The sequence below is a fragment of the Cataglyphis hispanica genome, chromosome 5 (assembly GCF_021464435.1).
Source record: "Cataglyphis hispanica isolate Lineage 1 chromosome 5, ULB_Chis1_1.0, whole genome shotgun sequence".
NCBI classification, from domain to species: Eukaryota; Metazoa; Arthropoda; class Insecta; order Hymenoptera; family Formicidae; genus Cataglyphis; species Cataglyphis hispanica.
In genome coordinates, this window is record NC_065958.1 from 9068033 (window position 1) to 9093650 (window position 25618).

Below are 25618 nucleotides of genomic sequence, written 5' to 3' on the forward strand. Positions count from 1 at the left end.
ACGTCTGGCTTTTATTAGCCCGGAAAAATCAACATTTTTAAAATTTTCTCAAGTTTGATTTTGTTTAAAAGTAAGATTTCTAAGTATTTTTTTTATTTGAATTAATTTGTTACAATTATTATTCCACCATAAGTAAGAAAAAAAACATTTCCAAAGGAATTTAGCATAGACTTTTTCAGAGCATCATTTATCCGGAATGGAATCCTTGCCTGACTCCAGAATAATATTCATATATTAAGTCTGAAAGAAGTATCAGGAAAGTTTTTTGGAAAATTGATCATTAAATATAAATTCTTCGACAATTTTTTGGAAATCAGTTTATTTTACTTGAGTATATTTTAGAAATTCTATTAAATAATAAAGACAGGGCACACTCTGGAAAAACCATGCTATTGTGATAAGGAAGCGATTACCACATAGCTACACTGACTGATCATTCTAGATTCATACACATACAAGGCTTAGAGAAGGTTAAGTCTATACATGATTCTGAGTCAATATTTACCGATTTGCAGAACGTAGAGTTACCCAAGCTTACATAGATCAGTCTAGAATCAAGCAGATCTTCCAAAAGACTACTTCTCTCTCCCTACCGGACAATTTTTATAATCTCTCCCACTTCGGTGGTGGGCATTAAAGTCACCTCCAATAACAATCTTATTCTGGAATTGATAAAGAAGGATCTCCAATCTGCAGTTCCGATTCTCGGCCCAGCAAGAGCCCTGTAACAAGAAACAATAGTAATTCTGCCAGAAGTAGAGAAAACGTATAGCACACATAATTCTATGTGGCCATTACAAAAAATATCATATTTAATTTCTGTTCAAATTGAGCACCAGATTACAATAATGCCACTTATGATTAGAATTGACTGTCAACCTTTTAGTTGATTGTCTAGATACTCTCACATACTTTTTGCTTCAGTATTGTGATTACACTTGTACAATAAAATATCATGTGTATATTAAAAGAAGACTAAATTAATTCCCATATAAAGTTTGCTCTATCACTTTTAAAATATTTTATTCTAACTTAATTAAAATCGCGACATCATCTTCAGTAACCTATTTTTTTAGCTCTTTTAGAACCTTTAATAAATAACAGCGGTCGATAAAATGAGACCTTTTTTGCCTTAAGTTCTATTAAATCATTTCTGATAGATTTTTTAGCGCTGATTACGAATCTGGCCATAAAAATGGCGTATCACGTCAAGTTTTTGAGAAAATCTTAGTCAGTTGCTAAAATAAGCATTTTTGATACTTTTGCGTGAGTTATATTTTTTGATGAAGATGTGCTCCACAAAACAGTGACAGCTCAAAATGAAGCTGAAGACTTGTGCTTTAGGATAAAAATGCCAGAAGTCTTAGGCAGAAATGGTTTTTCCCGAAAAAAATCGAAACATAAAAAACATCATTTATCGAAATGTCAATTATACGTTTCTCTCCAATTGTTCGTTATTAAAATTTTTTTAAAGATCATTCTAATTATGAAAGTCAATATGTATACGTTTGTCTAATTACTCATCACAAATCATATGTTAAAATTTCAAAATTAGAAATGGAGGATTTAAAATGGCGGATATTTTTTAAAAAATTGATGTTATTTTTGTTTAACAATTTTTTTCTATGCTTCCTTCTTCTTTTTATCCTTTTTTCCTACTCGCGGATGCCATACCTTGTGCTATCTTTCTCCAACGTCTCCTACGGATCCATCGCGCTATTCTTTTGTCGCATTCATGCGGACTTCTTATTTACAATTATATACAGTTGTATACAATTGTAATTGTACACAATTGTATACAGTTGCTATCTCTCTCACATCATCTCGTGTTACTTCTCTAATGCGAATGTCTCATGTTATCTCTCTCACATTGTTACATGAACGCTTTACTTTGCGTTATTTCTCTCCCACCATTGCGCTATTCTTTTCCCACGCACATGTAGACCTGTAGCGCTATCTCTCTTTCATTTCGCAGACATGTGCGGTTCCAAACTTTGTGATTCCCCCCCCCCCCCCCTCCTCCGTGGATCCCTTGTCTACCGGTCGCACTACAGTCTCTCGTCCCCGCGTACCTTTTGCATACCGATCGCGCCGCGGTTCCTTTCCTGGCATGACCCCGCGTCGGACTTTCCATCCCACAGGGAACTTCGCTTAGAACCGGCTCCTCTATATACACACACATATGTATACAGGGTGTCCGGCGTCAATCGCATCACCTGTCGTGTGCAGATAGAGCAGACAAAACTGAGGAGAAAAGTCCTGTATTAATTTTTTTTATAACGCTTAATAAAAGAGTTATTATTGAGTGAACTCTGGCCTATCATCGCCGATCTTTAGCTGGACGCACGGTCGATGAGCCGCGCGCATAGTAGTGTGCGTGAACGCTCAGATGTTACGATGGCTCACCGACATGCGCCCGGCTGAAGATCGGCAATGATAAGCCAGACTTCACTCAATGATAACTCTTTTACTGAGTTATAGAAAAAATGGTACAGAACTTTTCTCCTCAGTTTTGCGTGCTTACCTGCACATGACGGATGATGCGATTGACGCCGAACACCCTGTATATATATGTGTGTGTGTGTGTGTGTATGTTTCAAATAAAAGTTGTTTGACTTAAAAGGGCATAGAAGATGGTACCATTGGTTTGACCTTAGATAGTCATTTGAAGATCACGCGAGGGTTACCTTCAATTTCTTAAACGGAACCTATTATTTTTCATTGCATATTCTTGTAGCCTATCTCAAAGCCTGTATCATTTTGTGATTTTCATAATATATTATTGAGTAATTAATTAAAAAAGATCAGCCAAGTCGCGCGAGTATTATCACGCGAAAAGAAAATAAATAAAGCGGATTTATTTGTGATAGCTAAAATACAAGAATCCAATTATGTATCGCTTGTACGTATCCGGAGGCATTTGTAGAGCGCTCCCCCCAAAATTTCGTGCGCTTAGCGACCGCAAACTTTTGGGTTATCTCTTCTCGCTGCACGTTTATACTTACATGGATTGATTAATTTTCTGAGTAATTAATTTCTTAATAATTAATAAAAAAATCGCAAAATAGTAAAAAAAACTTTTTTCCTCAGTTTCACTCACTCTATCTGCATACGGCTGATACAATTGATGCGATCACCTTGTATAATGTGTGTGTGTGTATGTGTGTGTGTAAGTATAATTATGTTGACGCAAATATTTATACGCATAGGATGTTGCAATATATATAAATCCAGATAGCCAATTCTTTGTGAGTTTACTGTCATATTGCCAACAATTGTCAGTTTAAATTATTGGGTAAATATGCATATTAGGGGACTCACCTCCAATGAACTTGATCTTAACATATATTGTCAAGATCATGACTCTGAATAACATCTAAGATATTTTAAATGTCGTTTGTTGTTTATTGAAAAATTATTTATCATTAAATTGTACGATAAGAAAAAGTATTAAATACGATAACCTGAACTTTTTCGAGTATGAATTATAATTGTATGTTTAAATATTTAAGTAAATGCGTGGGCGGGAGAGCAGCGGTTCCAGTAGCCTTGTGAAATTTCACATCTTCCCCGTCATTCACAGTAAGTCGGCAGTAAGTCGAACTATTTTTATATTTTTCTTTTTCTTCCGCTGACCATCAGATTATTATTATAATTAAATTATCATTAATTTTTGCGTTGGTTTCTTAGTGGAAACTATTGTTATTAAAAAACAAAAATCGTGAACAAAAAAATTCGCAATCACCAAAATCGACAAACCTGAAAGCTTCTGGCTCGGGCAGCAGCGGATTTCTTCTTTGTAATAAATATAAGTAGATTTAATTTAGATCTAACAAAAGTCTATCTCACATACACATACATATACGCACGCACGCACACAAATACAGAGTATAAATCTCTCTATCTTCCATCTTCTTTATTGAACGAGTGGTGGGAAAAGGTTGTACTCCTCCCCATGCAACCATACTTCCCAAAAATTCTAACCTAATTTAATCCAACTCATAAGTTTTTAGCACCATTTAAGAATTACATACTATGAATAATGCTTCATTTTTTCAGAGAAAAGTTAGATTAGGTTATAATTTTTAAGGGAAGATGGGGGTGCAGGGAAAAAGACTTCGCTCCTTCCCCGCCCAAACGTAAAAATCATAAACAGACTTTTTTAGCCAAAAGTAACAGATTATTATGGCTGCGGTAAAGAAGGCGCTAAAAATGCTTCAAAGTGTTTGATTAACCAATAAGGACAAGAAAAATAAAGATTTTTTTCTTCTGATTAGTTAATGTGCAATGCTTCAAAGCATCTCTAGCTTTTTGATCGCCTATAACGTATACAAACTTTACTGTCAAATCTTAAGTTGTTATATCTCTTAAACAAATACCGTCCTTCCCTTGATTTTTCCAAGAATTACTCAGAACATCCTCTCCTACGACAATACCTAAGTAGCGATAAAATCGGTGAGGTGTGATCTTTTATGCATTTTTACCCATTTTCCTTTTTTTTTATTTAAAAAAAAACTTATTTTTAAAATTTGACCTAAATTAGAACATAATTTTTGGAAGTCTTAAAATCTACTAAACGCCAAAAAAATTTTAAATTATAATCTTTCATGGTATCTATTTTCATTTTGAGTGACATTTTATATTTGTTATGTATAAAATTGCGTTTGAAATTTTGGAGTTTTTTTTATAAACATCCTGTATTTTGCTATGTTTATATTATTATATTTGCTTTTATATTATATTATATTTTAATTTTTTATTTTTGATCAATATACTCTGTAAATATAAATAATTAAAATATAAATATTTAAGCAAAAAATAAAAATTGAACAAATTCTTAATTAATAAGAATGATGCTTTTCAAAAATCCAACGAAATTTTTAAAGTTTGATCATTCTTTCAAATAAATGATCAAATTTTAAAAATCTCGTTGGATTTTTAAAAAGCATTATTCTTGTCCGTTGATATCTATAAATTGTAAGTTGGACATAATCATAAATATTTCGTGTTTTTGTTATCAACATTTTATTTATTAATAATACAAACCTGGACAAGGCCCAGTATGTTTGATAAGAATAGATACTCCTTGACATTGTTTAGAAATAATCTGACATTGATTGGAATATGTGATTCCATCACTTCCGCATACAGGTGTACTCCCACCACCGTTCATCGTGCATTCAGCTATTCTTTTCCTACATTCCTCCTATAATAAAAAAAAATCAAATATATTAGCTAATACTCGCTGATAAATATCAATTTGCAATGACAAATAAAATATGTATAGAAAATTGATTTATAACATATAAATAGAAACATACAAAATATATTTTTCTGCTCAATATATATAATTATCATATAAACTATTAACATTTAGAAAAACAGAGGCACATTTGTTATTCTTGTAGAATTATCTAAAAAATCAAGAAACACAATCATAAATTTCATATCAAATCATGTATATGAAACAACGAGATGAACTATAAGCGGGTCGCTTAATTGAAAATACCTTGGATTATCGTATTTTAGTAATATGGAACGATTGAATAATCGATTCATAGCTTGGATATTACATCACAAAAGTGTCTTTATTTTTCTTTGACATATCCATTGAATGGCTTAATATCTAATGCTCTAATTATAATACAAAGAAAAAGAGAGAACTCCTTTATATTTAAAAATATAATGTAAATTTCTTGAGCGAATAAAAGCCAACCGCGGATGATGAATAAGTAAAAAATTAATATTTGCCAAAATGAATGAATATTTTTAAATTCTCAAAAAATTGGTGCATTAAATTACTCGAAACAAATTACTTGTAAAATATAAAAAAAATATACTAATTTTTATATGGATTAAAAAATTAGATATTTAAAGTAGTAAAAAAATTAATTTATTAAGCTATGCAGAGTAATAAAAAAAGCTTTTCCTCGATTTTGCAATGTTCCAACTATCCGTAAGATTTTCAGCATTTCCTTCTTTAATTATTTCTTTAATTAAATCTTTGAAACAAAAACAAAACAATTTATTGACAAAATGATGATAAAAAAGCAATTTTTTTTTTAAATTTCTGATTTAAAAAATTTTTTAAAAATAACAAAATAGGGAAAAATTTTTTAACAAAATTAGGTGTAATTCATAGAAAAAAAAAAGAATCTTTTTTATTACTATGTTGATCTTAGTAACTTTTACAACTTTGTCTTGTTTTTTTCGTAAATGTAGAAATTAGTATTAAACAATACATTTATTTATTGAATAACTTGTCACAAGCGATTTATCGTATCCATTTTTTGTATTTTTAAAGATATCTAGGTAAAACTTTACAAAAGGGGACCCAGCAGACTTCCCAATGATCTTGACCTTGTCTTTCTGAGTTACATCCAAGAAGTTTTAGCTGTCGCTCGTTGTTTATTAAGAAGTTATTAACAATTTAAGTTTGACTTTTCACGCGAAGCGAGATTCAACCTATGTGTCTAGTTTTTTTGATAGTGGAACCCTCCAAATTTTAGTTTTAAATCGAAAATAGGTTTGGGTTAGGTTATATCTTCCGGAAGCCCTCGTAGGGGGGTGGGGGCGGAACACACTGTGTCCATACATCCATTTTAATGCAAAGTGAGGTTCCATATAGGTTACAACTTTCCACGCAAAACAAAATTCAACGCAAACTTATGTGTCTAATTTCTTGATAGTGGAGCCCTCTCGCAAAGGGGAAGGCGGAGCATATTGCCTTCATGCATAAACTTTTTAATGAGAAGTGAAACTCCAAATGAGTTTACAACTTTTCACGCAAAGCGAGAACTCATGTACAACCCATGTAGAATCTCTCTTTGCTTTATAAAGATTATGCGTGGATACAGTGTGCCCTCCCTCCGCAGAGCGGGTCCACTATCAAAAAATTAGACACACAGATTGTTGAACCTCGACAATATATGTCAAGGCCAAGGTCACAAGGTCTCCTTTCGTAAAGTTTTACCGATATCTACTCTCTTCAAAACTAAATAGTTATGCATAAACTTTTCTGATCAATACCACGATAGTTAAAATAATCTCGTTTCGAAAGAACCATCACAATTCATATAAAAACGTTTTTGGTTGAATTTGCTTGAATTTTTAATGTGTTATAATTCTTGTGTCCTTAATCAAAAATATCAAGTTACAGAAACTTTTTATGTTCAGTTTCTGAATTATAAGAGTACAAGAAGTGCAAAAAGAATCAAAATCCCTTAATTTCGGAAAATACGCATATAAAAAAAATTTTTCATATAAAAGTTATAGGATTTTATATGACACATTATATAGTAATATTATTATGACCTTGAATAGCGTTGTCAGGATCTAATAATCACTTTAAAATTTTTAAACGGGAATCCATATTTTTAATTACGTATTCTTGTAACTTCTTTTAAGCGCTTTTCAAAACATTATAATAAAATTTTTTTAGATTAAGTATTTTCTAAGTTATCATGCTTGAAAGATACAGTATTGTAACCATTAATATTACTTGAAAGTGATTTTTACTTAACAATGCTATTTAAAGTCACATTAACATTGCTATTCAATACGCCATTTAAAATACATTACAACTTTTATTTATAACATTTTTCTTAAAAATGCTATATTTTCGAGATTTGAAAAATGTTTCAAACAAAAGTTGTAGGGTTTTAAATAGCGCATTAAAAACCAAATATGCGTGTAACTTTAAATGCAGCAATGTTTTATTAAAGTTATATAAAGCACTTTGATAGCAGATAACTATTATAATGTTAATAATAAAAATATATATTTTTGATTTTGAATATGCTCTACGAATGTTTTCATGCACATCGTGCAGCCACCTAAAATTTGAAAAAATTCTGCAAATATTTCCATAATTTAAAAACAAAATATTTTAAGCTAAAAATTTTATTTAAATATTTAATGATATTATATCAATATTATAAAAAAATTAAAAATTTTTATTAAGTCATTGCGCTGCAAAAAAGTCTAGAAAATGTACTCATTTTTCAAAATTTTAAACAGCTATGCCCCTTTAATATTTCATAAATTATAAAATTTCTTCTAAAAGTATATAGTGGTATATAAAGCACACTAAAGAGTTTATTTTGTTTGATACTATTTTCACTTGAAAGGATTAATTAAGACTAGAATCCTATATATTATAAGAGAAGCGCGAACTCTACTCCTATCTTTGCTACCGCCGCTATCTTAGACCACAAATGTCAGTAATGCTTATATATATGTATATATATATATATATATATATATATATATATATATACAGGGTATATATATATTTAAAATATTTCTACTTACTATGGACACAAAAAATAATAATATGCACTTATTTGAAATTAATATTAACACAACACATTTATTTAAAGATGAGTTTAAATTCTCTCTTGTTTAAGTTCTATCAGGCTATACTTTGGATGTTTGTGGTCTAACATATCAGCTATTATAATAGATCAATCAAGAAGTGCAACAAGTTTGCGCTTTTTTTATAATATAAGACTTTAATTAGGACAAAGAATCTTGTACTTCAAAGCGAAACTAGCTTCAAACGGCACACATCAAGTGCAATATCGTGAATGTATTTGATGATTGATCATATGATCAAAGTTTAAGAAGTGATCGTGATCCGCGAATATTTTGAAAATAACCTTTTAAAATAAATTTTTGAAGCATGATATATAACACCATAAATGTACCTCTTTGTAAGTTAAAGATGCTATGAATGTGCGATGAACATACAACTAATTAGTCTACTAGTCTACTAGTACATTTATCTGCGTCTTTAACTGTGCTACTATAAATATACTAATAACATGACTAAAATGAGCTAGAAAAGGCCACTGTTTTTACAAAGGAATGAAAATATATAATGTTTTACCAAATATGGAATAAAATGATGTAAAAAGAGTATATATTAATGTTAAAGGAGTATACAGTAATTAATGTAAACTAGATTTGCACAAATAGTTGAGAAAGCTAATAAAGATCCATTAATTAATCTTTCTCCCTCTTCTCTCTCTCTCTCTCTCTCTCTCTCTCTCGCTCTCTTTCTTTCTCTCTCTTTCAACTGAATATATAAAGAGAATTGTTGCAAATTTTGATCTAATTTTTGTGATGAATCCACTGTCTCCCTCCCTCTCTCTACTCCTTGCATATTAACGATAAGTCACCGGACGCGCGTAACTCATAAAGCGCGCAATACTCAGCCTCAGGAGCGCCTGTATCAAAAATGCAATAAGATCATATTCTTTTAGACATCATAAATACAATAGGATGAAAAAATCATATTCTCCTAGAAAGACGTCTTTCCGTTTCTCATTAAATTAAAGAAAAAATATTTTATATTTAATTAATAATTAAAATCGTATTTTCCATATTATACGTCAATCGACTATATTATTCAATATCATTGCAATAATGAAAAAAGAAAAAAAGATCAAAAATTTTATATAAAATGTTACAAAAATCTTTTAATTGTTATAAAATATAGGTTAATTAATTAATAATACAAACAAAAAATATATAAAGTTTTTATTATTAATAAAATATTTTCTTAATTAAATTTTAATGAGAGAGAAAAAGATGCAATATCAATGGAAGGATGATCCCATCGCATATATAATACGGACGCTCTTGAGACTGGGTATTATGCGCCTTACTTAGTTACGCGCGTCCGGCGACGCATTGCTAATATGCGGATGGCAAGCGAGCAGTGGGCGTTAATTAAGCCAAATGTTACAACTAAAAAAATTCGTTTCATCTCTAATATATGTATAATGTAAATATTATAAAATACACATACATGCATACACGGTGTCTGATAATAATCGCCCCACTTGTAATGTGCAGATAAAACGGATTAAAAAAAGCGAGAAAGTTTTTTACCATTTTTTTCTATAACGTTTAATAAAGAAATTATTATTGAGTAATGTCTGGTTAATCAGCGTCGACTTTTAGCTGGATGCACGTTAGTGAATCGTGCGTTTAGTAGTTGTGCACCGTTGTAATGGTGTTCACGCATACATCAGACATGGATCATCGACATTTGCCCGACTAAAGATCGGCTATGATTGGTCAGAGTTTACTCAATAATAATTTCTTTATTAAGCGTTATACAAAAAAATCGTAAAAGACTTTCCTGCTTGGTTTAATCCGCTCTATCTGTACATTACGGGTAGGGTGATTATTAAACATAAGTGAGTAATTTGCGATCTTCGATTATCGTATCGCCAAACGGTAAATAATTATTTATTTTTTGAACTTTTATTTGCTAGATACACAAACAAATTTGAATACTTATTTATATATTTTATTTTTTAATCCCTTTAAAAAGATTCCTTTAGAGATTTTAACTCTTTTATTGATTCTCTAAGATTATAATATTAAAAAATTCTTTATATTTTTCAAATTTGTAATAGAATTTACATTATATTAACAATGTATTATACAGAATTTATAAAAAAATTGAATGTTAACTTATTAATAAATTTATTAATTAATTGGATATAGCATGTATAAACTTATCACACATTGGGAAAAATGTATTCAATTTAATGATGACTATGTCGAAAAATCAGTATGTAGATTTATAATCAATAAGTTATACTTTTATTTATTTATTTATATTTTTATATAATTTATGTAACATTAATATGCATCAGCAATAATATATTGTTTAAATAATATTGTTAATATTATACTTAATGTATATTTTTAATAGTGTGTATTAAATGTGCATTTTGTATTATAGGATAAATTGTTTTCATAATCGAAACAAAAAGAGAATATAAAATTTATTTTATACTATATTTCGTTTAACATTTCTAAAAAATTTACAAATTTGGTGACCAAAAGTATATCTACTGGCTACTACTCATAATCAGTAAATATAAATTAACCAATCAACATCATTGTTCTATTCTTGCAATATTATCGTGTTTATAACAGACTTTCTCTCTCTCTCTCTCTCTCTCTCTCCCCCTCTCTCCCCTCTCTCTGCTCTCTCTCTCTCATGTATTATCAAAAATTATTTAAATGATAATTAAACGCTGCATATAGGGTGTCCCAAAAACATTTGATCAAACATTATATTCTAAATATAAAAACAAACTAAAAAACTTAATAAGCGTAGGTTCGTAAACTAATCATTAATGAGTTACATTAATTTAAACTTGTAAACACATATCTTAACATAATTGCAAAAAAACTAGGATTAAATTCACATACAGTTACAAGAATTATACAAAGTGATTAGTTCCAGTAGCAATACATGCTTCAGAACGTTTTTTCAGGGATTGCCGAACTCAGAAACGGCACCATTCCTTTAGATGATCTAATTGTAAATAAATCCAGACTTCACTCATGAATAGATATGGAAATCCAGACCTGAGAATCATAAACGGGTGATCTTTTTTTTAATTTCAAAACTTCAACTAAATTTGATGTGAAAATTGAAATCGATTTTGAAATGGTTGTTTTATTGGTAATACTAATTTTAAAATTTGCGCGTTTGATATTAGGATATGCTGGTCCAATTTAATTTTAAATAAGGAATTGTACATTTACCTTACAATTATGCAGTTTTAAGCAATATCTTAAAAAAAAAAATTTCTAAAATCGAATCCTACCAAACACGCTTCCTTCATTCCTTTTGTTTGATTATTATCCAGATCTGAAGCGAGAGCGTAGTATTGCCACTGATCAAGCTCGATCAAAAATAATAAGATCAATAATATCAAACAAATTTCCAATGCGCTACCAAGATTTATCAATATTTTTGATGAAAACTAAAGTATGTTGGCCACCCAGAAGTATTTCAATGCTCCTTTTATATTGTATAATTAAGATTTTTTTTTACATATATTTCAAAAAATAATTTTAAACACCTGAAAACTAATATAACTCGTTAATGGTTGATTTTTTAACTCATGTTTATTAACTTTTTTGTTTGTTCGTATCTCTAGAATATAGTGTTAATGTTTGGAATGGCCGAATGTTTTTAGTACACCCTGTATAATGATGGCCGAAAATAATGTTTCTAAAGCAATCAGACAAAGAAACATTGAGATTATGAGTTAATTCTTGGAAAAGGTCTGCCCATTTTCTTTCAAATGTTTTTCTACTTTCACATTGTGTGCGTCATTGACTAATATGCTTAAGCATTTTCTCGATTTGTCATTTTTCTAGATAATTCTTTCCTTAATTTAAAAATAGCTGCTAAGTTTAAAACTTGTTTTATTGGTTTTGTTAAAGTAAATCTTAGATTAAAATAAATATTTTTTTATTACTTTTTCCTTGGCAGTTTTTTTACATAAAATTTTATTATAATTATTTTGTTTACAATTCTAATAACTTAAAAAACATTTTTAATACATTATTTTATGTAGCAATTTAAATAATTATTGAAAATAATAAACGCATAAACAAAATTTGCACTCTATTTAAATACACAATAATGTTGAAATTTAGGAATGACTCTAGCTTGTCAATTTTCGCCATTTATTGAGCAGTATGTGAATATATGTACTTTTTGACATTCTAATACTTTTATTTCCAGTTATTATATATTGTTACAAACTAAATTAAAAATTTATTTGTGATTCAAATTTTACATAACTTAGTTCAATTCTAAAAAAATATAAAAAAAATCATTTATTAAAAAAAAATAAAAAATAAATACAGAAAAATGATATTGGATATTTTATGGTATGATTAATAAATAAATTGTATAATTTTAAATATTTATATATTTCTCTTTCTCTTATACATGTATACATAAGAAAATATATAAAACATATAAAAATATATATAAAATTTTATTATTAGCTACATTATACATATATTTATTTATTTAGGAACTATTTATATATTTGTACAAAAGTTTTCCAAAATAATATAATGTTAAATATATAAAATCTTTTTATAAGTACTTTTTTATCTTCTAATTAAAATTTTTTATTTCTTAAAGACTGAAGATTTTTAAATTATTTTTAATATTTAAAATATTTATAATTTAAAAAATTACAGATTGATAAGAATATAACATTACAATTTAAAATTTGTTTTAGAGTGTAATATTTTAAAATTATATTTTTTAGAAATAAGAATTTATATACAAAAATGATTATTAATTCAACAATTTCTCAGATTTTTTCTCAACATCTTTTATGAAAAATGCATGAAGAATAATACAGAGTCTCTCGAAATTAAATATCAAAACTTCGAAAGCGGTGGAGATCGATAAATTAAGAAAAAATGGTATAGATTTGTTTGTTTTTGCTTCGTTTCAGAGAAACAAATTTAATAAAAAATGTAAAATATTAAAATTATTAAGTTTATCGAAAAGTACTATGAGATAAAAATTGTAAAATATAAAACTAAGAAAAGAGATTGAATTAAAATCCTTCTAAAAATTAGAGGATTGTAAATAAATACACGACAGCTTGGAATTATTTTATTTTACTTTATTTAGTTTATATTTACATTAAGGAAATAACAATATAAATAAATAAGTAAAATAACAGTAAAAAGTTCTTATTTTTCACTTATTTATATTACTTATTTAAGTAATAAATAAATAAAAAATGAGAACTTATTTATTACTTAATAAAGTAATAAATATATTATTTATGACATGAGAATATTATATCGAATTATATCAGAGAATACAAAATCCCTGTCAAATAGTTAAAACAATGTCGGGAATTTTTTCAAGAATTCGCAATTCTGTGGAAGATATAAAGCATGTGTGAAAATGGAAGAAGGACGTGTAAAAAACCTTCTGTAAACTTTGGAGTTTAAAGAATTCTTCTTTTTTCTTCTTTTGAAAAAACAAATTCTTTCTTTGAATCAAGAAATAATAAGATAATCCGTGGTTGAGAAATTGTTTCGACAATATTAATTTTTCCCATGTTTATTAGGACTTTTCTTCCTTCATTTCGTGGAGTACTATCTGCCCTTAAAATCCTGAATCCTTTTTTTAACCTATATATCAATAAAAAATATCTTTGATGATTTAGAAAACCTAATATAAAAAAATATTTAGCAATTTAAAATAAAAATGTAAATATTTCGATTAAATAAGATATTAACGTTCACACATCTAACAATAAATATATAATATAATAATAAATATTTATCAGTTTATGAATCTAAAAATCACAATTTAAAAAACTTGAAAATAAAAATATTAAAAATATCTAAAACATCAGATCGTTAAAAATACAAAAGTTTAAAATTATTATTCAAAAGCTTTAATAATTTGAATTTTTATTAACCATTAGAATTATTAAGTGATCATTATAGATTTTTTTAAATAAAATTCTTTGAGAATATGTGTGTAGTAAAATAGCATAAAAGAAATTTATATAGATCAATCAAAAAAATTTTTATTTTACGATAAAACCGAAAGAAAAAAAGAGAAAAAGGGAGAAAGTTAAAGACCAAAAATCTTAATTGAACTTACAGTTCAAGAATTTAAGAATTCTCAACTATTATTATAAGCGCTTTATTATAAGAACATAATATACATATAACATAATATATATATATATATATATATATATATATATATATATAATGTTATTTATATATATATTTATTATATATATATATATATATATATATATATATATATATATATATATATATATATATATATATATTCGTGAGATTAAACACAGATTAGAGTGATACAATATTTAAACATATAATTAACATCTAATATTAGCTAAAACAATTAACCCGCGTGCCTAATATTAAATGATCAATTGTAAACTCTGGATTTGTTATTATTAGTTTGCAATACATTAGATATACTTAAAATGAGCATACAATCATATATATATATATATATATATATATATATATATATATATATATACAAATATATATATGTAAACATAAAAACCTAAAAATAGAAAAGGATCAAATTTATAAATTAATTTAAAATAAATAAATAAATTTATAAATTAAAAAGATAAAAAAAAAATTTGAATACCTTAGCTGATGTCACGGTGTTAGTTGCATGAAGATCAACAATGAGTAACAAAAATATAATGACGCATACCGTCGGTAACGTCATGTTTCCCGGAATCTTTTCAATATGTTTCCAGAGAATAATCAAAGACCGAAACTACTTGATTGAAAAACACGCCCATACACGACACTATTCACATACACTCACTACATTCCTACGTTTTCAACATACAGCATGGTTCCTGTTTATTTGTCTTTTTTTCAAACAGTGTATATTGTGAGATACTTCTCAGTTTTCTATATAAAAATTAATTCTAATTAATAATCCTCCCCGAGTTTTCTAGATAATCAGAATGACTAAAAGGTTAGATGACCAAGAAAGATCCTTTTAAGAGTCAGCAAGACACCAAGCGTTCCGCAACCAACCGTAACGAGTGCTGCGGAGCAACTGGCACTTGCCACTTCCTTGGTCTCTGGAGCAACTGCCTGATATTTATGGCATTCCGACACTTCGCTATTCTTTTTCTTTCAACGATACGACACTCCATCCTTATCAAGAATAGAAATCTCACAATATTTTTAAAGTATTTAAAAAATAGATTTATTTATGATATACTAATATTTCAAACGGCACGTGGATATTTTTTTATCGATACTCTCTCTCTCTCCCCCCTCTCCCTCTCCCCTCTCCCCTCCCCCTCTCTCTCCTCTCCCTCTCCCTCTCCTCTCCCTCTCTCTCCCTCCCTCTCCCTCTCCCCTCTCTCTCTCTCTCTCTCTCTCTCTCTCTCTCTCTCCAAAAACATTTTTATTATGTCAAAATTATTTTTCATAAGTATCTTTTTGTGAAAAACACTATAAAATACAAAGATATAATGGGTGTATTCTAAAAATTTAATAATTTAATTTAATTTAATTTAATCTTAACGTTTGTGGACAATAAAAATATGTATATTATGTGTATATTATTACAAAATAAACATATTTATTTTTTACACATTAAATATCGGTTATTCATTTTTGAAAAAAATTTGCGCCTTGAATCGATTTGAGTCAGCGCTTAGTTGGAGTCAGCAACTTCCCATTGAATACTGTATATACAGGGTGTCCGGTAATTTTTAAAACACCAAAAATGTGAAGATAGATTGGGCTAAACTGAAAAAAAGTTTGATATTATGTTTTTCTATAACGTTTAATAAAAGCGTTATTATTGAGTAAAATCTAGCTAATCATCTCCGATCTTTAGCCAGGCACTCGTCGATGAGCCGCGCGCCTGGTAGTGTGCGAGAATGTTACACCGCTGCGGCGCACTAATATATGACAAAAACATTTGATAATGTAATTAGTAATTTTATTAATTAGTAAAAAAATATAATAATTTGTTTCATAAAATTAAAAATTTTATTTATATTATTTATTTTAAAAATTTTGTTTATATTTATATTAAATTTGAATTCTAGATCTTGAGTAGACAATAAATGATATTTACTCATTTGCTAGACATTTATTTATCCGATTTAAAAACAATCAATTCAATATCTGAAGTCCGTATGTTGGAGTTATATCAGAAATTAAACAAATAGAAGTAATTATTACATCTTTAATCTTTTTAGCCGCTTTTTATAAGCTTTATATAATTTTTATAACGAAAACTCAAATACGCATTGCGATAAACAAACTAACTGCTAAATATTATATTTTGTAATGTTTTTAAAATATTGCAGTAACATTTCTCATAAGACATTACAGTAACATGTTTCTGTAATGTCTCTATAATATTGCGGTGCAACTTGCAAAATTGTAACATTGCTACAATGTAATTAAAATGTGCTCCATGGTATAATATTTATACAAGAAAACCTATGCACACAATTGCAAACATCATAAAAATTATAGTAATAATGATGAAAAAAAATTATTTTATTTCAAGTATTCAATTACATTTTAAAATCAAAATAAAGAAAAACCAATTTTTATTATAAATATTTAATCGCATTACAAAAAATAAACAAAGTTAAAAATAGATTTAAAAGAATTAAAACAGCTCTTTTCAAACACGGTATTCGATTACCAGCGAATATTATCGAAAATGAAATAAATCAAGCAATGCGGTAGCGTCGCAACGTCAAGACATAAAATACAAACAATTTTGCCTATGTTTAGGAGCCGTCAACATTTTGCTTATATTCAGGAGTCGCAGCGCTACCACAATCAGAGAGAAGCCTGAGAGCGGCCATCCCGGCGTACAATAGCTCTCGGTCCCGTACAGCAGCGCTTCTACGGCCATTTTACGGCCGCTTCGAATTACATGGCCACGTCCATTTTCAAGCAGGATAAAACAGCCGAATGGTTCATTTCCGTGCTACGTTCACTTTTCAATTTTGGTTCATGTCTGTGCTACATCCATTTTTTGATATTGTCGATACTGGTAGTACACTGATCGCTAGACAAAGAGAGATGATTGCGTCGTCTTCGTCTCTCTTTCATCGCGCATGTGTGTAGCATCCATGAGGCCACATCGCATGTGAGCACACGGATGCGATTGTTGGGAATTGGAATGAAATAATATATAATAGACAAGGAGCGACAATCGCATGCTGTCCTTGTTTCTCTAGCGTATCGCTTTACGGCCGAAATATGGGCTGAAAATGCTTTTTGGCCTTTCATAGTAGAAAGCAGTTATACAACAAGATAAGCACCCACTTTTTGCAAATTTTATACTTGCGTATATACATATGTGAATATATATGTTCAAATTATAATTACAATTATACAATGCAATTAAATATTGTTTGATGATCAATAATAGTAGTCTAATAATTGTTTTATTAAGCTGCTTATTTTATTAAGCTGTCAAAAGTTAGATAAGGTTAAATCGGAGTAGAGTGGAATACAATCCCGGCAATTCTTAAATCTTTTTTGATGTAAACGGTTAATAACTAGACCTACTTTGGATCACGATATAAGTCAGGCCGCAATCGCTGGACGTAAACGTAGTCAATAACAAATGTAAATAAAAAGAGCAGATTATAAAGTACAATTAGCACAGAGACGTTATGAAGAAGTGAATCCATCGAATCGCCTAATAGCTGCAACTTTGGAAAACCGTTAAAACAAAGTTTTAATAGCATTAGAAGAAGCACGGAATCAATATGATGAATATAAGAAAAAGAAAGTGTAGCTATAAAGTAATAAAAAAAGCAAATGTTAGCACTAGCTGAAGACCTACTACCCCTTTAAGCCCAAAATGTTAGCAGTATGACGGCAGATTGGTAACAGATTTAATCAAAATCTATTAGCAAACTGACATCAACTATGTTCAACTAATGTTTTGCCGGCAGAATCTGCTAATATAATAAATCGATATTGGCGGAAAAATTTGAACAGACTTTGTTGACATAACTTGGCGGCAGATTGACAGCAGAAATCAAGCAGATTCTGCAGCTTCTAGACATTTATATAAAATGGACATTTAAATGGATTTAAACATTTAAAGAACTCCAAGTAACAAAATGACAATAAATTTTGGTCACAAAATAACATAAATAATTAGACATCCTAAATTAGGTCTCATGAAACCCAAAAATGATATCAATAGTCGATATATCACATTCACGGGACATTTTCTGTTTTTTGTATTAATAATATATAAATATATAATATTAATGTAATAAATATAGGAAAATTTAAATAATTTAATTTATACAATTAAAGATTTTATTTAATGGAATTTCTATTTTATATCTTAGATTTCTATTTTATATCATAAATAATAATTAAATTTTGCTTATTTGGACAGAAATTGTCCGAATAAGTAAAATTGGACATTTATCTGCTTGATTTTTCAAAAATCAGTTCAATATTTGAATTCCCTGTATGTAAATAGTATAAAAAATTAAACGATAGAAATAATTATATATGTTGCCGCATTTTGCAGGCTTCATATACGCTCATGACAAGAACTTGAATATGAATGAGATATAGAAAGTGAATACGCATAGCGGTAAGCAAATAAACTACTGTTTCAATAAATTATTGCAGATTCTGCTCAATTTCTGCTGCCAATTTGCTGTCAGATTGCGCGTGCGCAGATCTTGCTCGGTTTTTGCTGCTAATCTGATATCATGTTATGTTAGCAGACTCTCGATTTCTATTACCAATATGCCATCAAATTGCATTGCGCAGATCATGCTCAATCTCTGCTGCCAATCTGCTATAATAATTCCGTACAAATTCTGCTTGGTTTCTGTTACTGATCTGTTGTCAAATTATGTTAGCAGGTTTTGTAATATTTCTGCTGATGTTCTGCTATCATTATTTGATCATATTATTTGATATAACAGATTTTGTATACAGTCTGCAATCTTTCTGCTGACAAAAATTTGTAGCAGACATTTGACAAAATCTGTTTGAACAGACTTGGCTATTTGGGCATGTATATCCCACTATGCTGCATTGACATACCGCCAAATATATAAACTGTAAGTTAGAGCACTCCTTATTAAATATTGTATCGTGACATCCGTTAGGCACAGTATAGAGATCGAGATGTATCGACTGACAAATAATAGCGAATAGAAAGCCGCCACGATATAATTCAATAGATATCGAGACCCGGCTTTAGGGTGAAGAAGGATATAGAACGTCGTAGAAAATTCCAGAAGTCGAGGCGAGTCGAGTCGTCCAGAGGTCATACGATGATTCGTAAAGCATTCTAGAGATAATCCTTTCAACTATTATCTTACAACAATATATCAGAAGTGGGATTCACTTCTTCCTCAAAGAAGGCCAGAATGGATCGCATAGATCTTGAGAATATGACCAACTGAGGGACGAAACCCTTCAGTACAGACTGCCTCTTACAAGCAATCGCAATAAAATGATTGACCATTTTGCTCATGACTCATTTTGAGCGCAACAGTCCAGCGGTAGATTTGCTCTCGCTAGGGCAGCCTCAGGGATCATCAGGACTAAATGCTTAGGGCACAAGAGGAGCACCCAGGAGTATCAGTGAATATATTGGCGACAGCGATATCCTCAAATCCAAAGCATGCAACAGGCAATGTTGCAACAGCATCAGCAACAGCAGGAGCTGCTGCACGAAATGTTACAGACATTCATCAGGAACCAGCTGCAAGCCCCGTCGCCGACGAATACGCCTAGCAGAGAAGCTTCTTTATCAGCGAGTCAGGGTACATCCTGTCACACGATTCCTCCGAACACAGCCGTCGCGTTGCTGATGAATCCGTCTTCGCCTCATCAATCATCGATAGCAGCTGCACTCATGCCGTCACAATGCTGGCCTCGCAGATTCCAAAATTTGGAGGCGGAGAAGACGAAAACGTGGAGCTGTGGATCAAACTCATAGAACAGGTATCTCGCATCCATAGGGTGCACGAAGACATAACATTCCTCGCGGCGACAAGCAGATTAATCAAAACGGCAAGAAAATGGTTTGATTTGGGCTCAAGCTCTATGATCGAGTCCTAGACCGGCTTCCGGAAAGCCATTCTTAAACGATTTACGAGAAAGATGCTATACCACCTGGCTATGCAAAAGGTTGAAGCACGTAGATGGGATTATCTCAAGGAATCTTTTCTCGAATAGAAAATTGACCTAAAACATAATAAGAATGTTTGAACTGTGATTGGTTGATTTACTTACGGCTTTACGATTACGACTAAAATTTTTTAACGTGCAATGGCCTTTAGCGACTTACTGCCAATTTCACTAATTAATAAGTGGATGGCGCTGTCCGGGGACAGATTCAAATTATGAATCAAAGCTAATTTATTCATTGAGTATTCGAGAAAAGATTCCTTGAGATAATTCCTTGAAATGGCCTTAAGGGAAATAGCAGCATCATTAAGGGTCGATTCAGTCGATCTTTTTCTGAAATCGATGCATCAAATTACGTCGGTTTCTTACGTCAGTTAGGAAGATTGATAGAAAACTGTTACAGACTAACAAGAATTCTAAACCGAAGGAAGCAGAAATTGTGGATCCTGCGGCAATCCAGGGCACCTGCAAAAGAATTGTAAGAAGAACGGAAGTTTCTGTGTTTACTGCAAAACTTCAGGTCATCTACGTGCAGACTGCTTCAAGCTGAAAAGGAAGGAGCAAGCAGCCATGTCGCATAGCCAGCATCGGAAGCAGCAATATCAACAGCGAGAGTCATTCCGAAGGACGAGGAAACAATTGCTATTGTTCAGTACGTCAACAGTAGAAACTTCGTCATACTCAACGCGCTCGCTAAAATCATAAGCTTAAACACAAAAAACTGTATATTATTCACTTGTTGACACAGGCAGTCCAATTTCTTTTGTAAAGTCAAATGTATACAACAAGTTTCTAAGTCATTCGGCTGAATTTCGAGACCTTTCAGGTTTTTCATATAAAGCGATAAATAATAAACCGATCAAAATTTTGGAATCAATAAAAACAACATTAACTTTAGAGCAATTGCCTTATTTGCAACTAGAAATAACGTTACATGTTTTACAAGAAGAAAGCATAGCTGCGGATTTAATAATCGGTCGTGATTTTCTGAATAGTTAAAGAGTAACCGCGATTTTTAATCCGACTTCGTTAGAAATAAAAGAGGATACGCAAGACTTTCTCGTGGCACTGTTGCAATTACTAGCATGCCAGATTTCTAATTTGTTAGAAGACAAAATAAATGATATCGTAATTGATTTCGATACGTCGGCTAAAGAATGTTTAAAAGACTTAATTTTAGAAGTTGATTGTTCATCAATAATTCCGGTAGATGATGATTTTTCGATAAAAGTCACATTAAAAGACGATTCTATTTACGCGTATGCCCCTTGCCGTTTTGCTTGGACAGAGAGAAATCAAATACGCGAGATTATTGATGACTTGCTAACTCGCGGTATAATTAAAAAAAGCATATCTCCTTACTGCGCGAAAGTAGTCCCGGTTAAAAAAAAGAATGAAACTTTACGACTATGTGTTGATTTGCGTCCGTTAAACGCTAAAGTTTCGAAACAAAAATATTCTTTCCCGCTTATCAAAGATTGCATAGCGCGATTAGGGAATAAAGTTGTATTTACGCTGCTGGATTTAAAAGACGGCTTTCACCAAATTAAAGTACATAACAACCATACAAAATATTTCGCTTTTGCGACACCGGACGGCCAGTATGAATATATGCGTTTACCGTTTGGTTATTGCGAAGCTCCGGCCGAATTCCAGAAGCGCCTTGTATACATACTTCAACCACTTATACAAGAGGTCAAGATCATTGTATATATTGACGATATTATGATAGCGACCGAAACGGTAGAAGCAAACTTAGAAATACTGCGCAAAGTATTATTCGCGTTAAAGCGTTACAATTTTGAATTAAATCTTGATAACTGTCAATTTTTCAAAAGAAAAATAGAATATTTAAGATATATTATATCCGCCAATAAAATTACCATTAGCGCGCGCCATGTCGAAATGATTAAAAATTTTCCGCAACCGCGAAGCGTGCTTGAAGTCCAGCGATTTCTCGGATTAGCGAATTACTTTCGGAAATTCATTAGAGGCTATATCGATAAAGCCAAACCTTTGTATAATAATTTGTTAAAAAAGACAACTCAGTTCGATTTCGATTCACATTGCGTACAGGCATTGGAAATTAAAAAACGCATTAATAATAAGCCCAATTTTAGCTATAATCCTCTAACGGAGACTCAGTTATACAAGAGCACAAGGATTGGGAGCAATACTGTTACAGAAGCAAAAAGACAATAATTGGGCACCCATCGCGTATTACAGTCAAGCTACGAACCAAGCTGAAAAAAATTACCACAGTTTCGAACTCGAAATGCTTGCAATAGTTCGGGCCATAGAACAATTTCACATTTATTTATATGGCATAGAGTTTACCGTAGTAACAGATTGTAATGCACTAGTTTTCGCCATAAACAAAGCGAATTTGAATCTGAGAATTGCGCGATGGACTTTGAGCCTTCAAAATTAAGTTGTAAGTATAAGTTTAAAACAACACATAGACCGGGTCAGCGAATACACACGTCAACACTCTCAGTCGCCAAATAGCGTACGTAGATAATAGCATTCTTGCCGCTCGAGAGAGAGCTCAAATGTAAGCAACTACAGAACGTACAATTGAAAAGCATTGTGCAATAATTAGAATACGCGGGTAACGGAGAGTTTGAATTAATAGAAGGATTACTTTATAAAAAAAGCGACTGATCGTTCACATTTTATCGTACCAGAATCCATGGTTAGTAATATAATATTCTTATTTACCACGACGATATGGACTGCGGTTTCGAGAAGATGTATCAAGGCGTCTTCGCCTCTTATTGGTTCCCGTCGTTGCGAAAAAAGATTTACGACGACATAGACAATTGTATAATCTGCCTTACAACAAACTCTTCTCCTCATGCGCGTGAGAGAGAAATGCAAATATGCAATCAAGCATCCAATCCATTCGAGATCTTACATATAGATCATTTTGACTCATTTTGCAACGGACAGAAGACGGTTCAAACACGCCTTAGTAATAGATTCTTTCATGAGATTTACATGGCTTTTCCCCACAAAATCAACGAAAAATGTACGAAAGAAGTAATTAATTACCTGAAACTGATATTTAATATTTTTAGAAACCTGAAAGAAATGGTATCAGATAGAGGAACGACATTTGCATCTAACGAATTCGCTCATTTTTTAGCATCTTTGCAAATTAAACATCGTCAAGTTGCTGTTGCGGCCCCGTGGACCAATGGTCTAGTGGAAAGAATTAATAGATTTCTTAAGTCTACCCTTAAGAAACTGGTTGATTCCTTGAATAATTAGAAAAAAAAATTAAACAAAGCAAACAATATGTGATAAACAATACTAGACATTCTGCGATTAAGGGTCAATTTCACCACCTTCGGTTAAGTTAACCGACGGTTAAAATCAGCAGGGTGCCAACAGAAAATAGAGGCGAAGGAAAACCAAGCATTCTTATCATTTCAGTTGCCACCCTGCTGATTTTAACCGTCGGTTAACTTAACCGAAGATGGTGAAATTGGCCCTAAGTATAAACGCCGAGTAAATTATTCTTAGGCTACAATAGAAATAACTCCGATAAAAATCTAATAGAATTAATTAGACAACACACGAATATGGATGAGAGTTTAAGTCGACAATCAAATTATAAGACAGCAGAGGAACCAACTAATTTGCTTCGGAATTATAACAAAAAATATTACGATGACCGACACGCGAAACCAACTAAATATATAATTAACAAATATGTCATGATTAAAGATCTCCATATAAAGCCGGGTCAAAGCGCCAAGTTAAAACCGAGATATAAAGGTCCTTACATGATCACTAAAATGTTGGATAAAAATAGGTACGTCGTACAAGACATACCGGGTTTTAACGTATCCTCTAGTCCTTAAATTTGATACTCTCACCAGATAAATTAAAACCATGGGTGAAACCTTTGTGATAAATTAACACAAGTACACCAAAGACTGTCGAAACGCAGTACCTGTCAAAACTCTAATATTAAATCAGTAAATATATTAAGTACGTTTAATTAATCATTCGAGACGAATGATTCATCAGGATGGTCGAGCTGTAAATTAGAAAAAGAACACCTCTTATTAAATATTGTATCGCGACACCCGTTAGGCACAGTGTAAGGATCGAGATGAATCGACTGACAAATAATGGCGAATAGGAAGCCGCCACGATATAATTCGATAGATATCGAGACCCGGCTTTAGGGCGAAGAAGGATATAAAACGTCGTAGAAAATTCCAGAAGTCGAGGCGAGTCGAGTCGTCCAAAGATCATACCACAATTCGTAAAGCGTTTTAGAGATAATCCTTTCAACTATTATCTTACAAAACAAAGTCGTGCGTCGGTATGCCGCTATTGTTTATATAACGCTTTTGTATATGGAATGTCTTACTTTGTTATTACTCAAACAGTGAAAGCGAGTAAGCAATAGTTCCGTGTGTCGTCATAGTATGTATCTTAAAGTCGGTCCCATACACATCGCGAATATTCACGAGTGCGATTATGCGCGATTTTGGCCGATGCCGAATGTAGATCTTCCAGCCTACTCGTATTCCGTTACTTGTATACATACTATATATACAATTTTCCTTTGATTTGCGACAATTTATCGACAACCAATGGAAAAAAAGCGAGCACGAGCACGAGTAATGAAATAATCCGAGTGCCCAGTCCCACACTACTCGCGAATGCCTTCATTCGAATATTCGCGATGTGTGTGGGACCGGCTTATTACATGCGATCGCGAAAGTTTTTAAAAGATGTATACAATTTAATCTCTACAATTAATACTTAACGATTCATAAGCAAATGCTATTTATCGAAGCAGATATTAATTTCCTGTGATTTATTAATATACTATTATACTATAACTATACTAACTAAAACAAAACCTTACAAAACCTTACAAAACCTTACAAAGTTAAAAAAATCGCCAAGGAAAAAAAAAAATACTAACTTGTATGCAAAAAATTACTAAAATTACTAAAAATTTTAATATTTATCCTTAAAAAATAATTTTTTTATTTTGCATAAAAAATATAAATTTTTTAAAAAACAGTTATAACAAAAAGCAGTGAGA

The 25618-nt window shown here is 30.8% G+C and overlaps 1 protein-coding gene across 1 annotated transcript in view; it reads right to left on the bottom strand.

Moving 5' to 3' along the window:
• Positions 1-15450, bottom strand: part of LOC126850136 (SPARC-related modular calcium-binding protein 2) — a 29949-nt gene extending 14499 nt beyond the window's left edge. Inside the window, exons 1-2 of the mRNA XM_050592838.1 lie at positions 15011-15450; positions 5047-5206 (exon numbers count right to left, since the gene is read on the bottom strand). Coding sequence (XP_050448795.1) covers positions 5047-5206; positions 15011-15094 — 244 coding nt within the window. The 5' untranslated portion in view covers positions 15095-15450. The remainder of the gene's footprint in view (positions 1-5046; positions 5207-15010) is intronic.
• Between the last annotated feature and the right edge of the window lie 10168 nt (positions 15451-25618).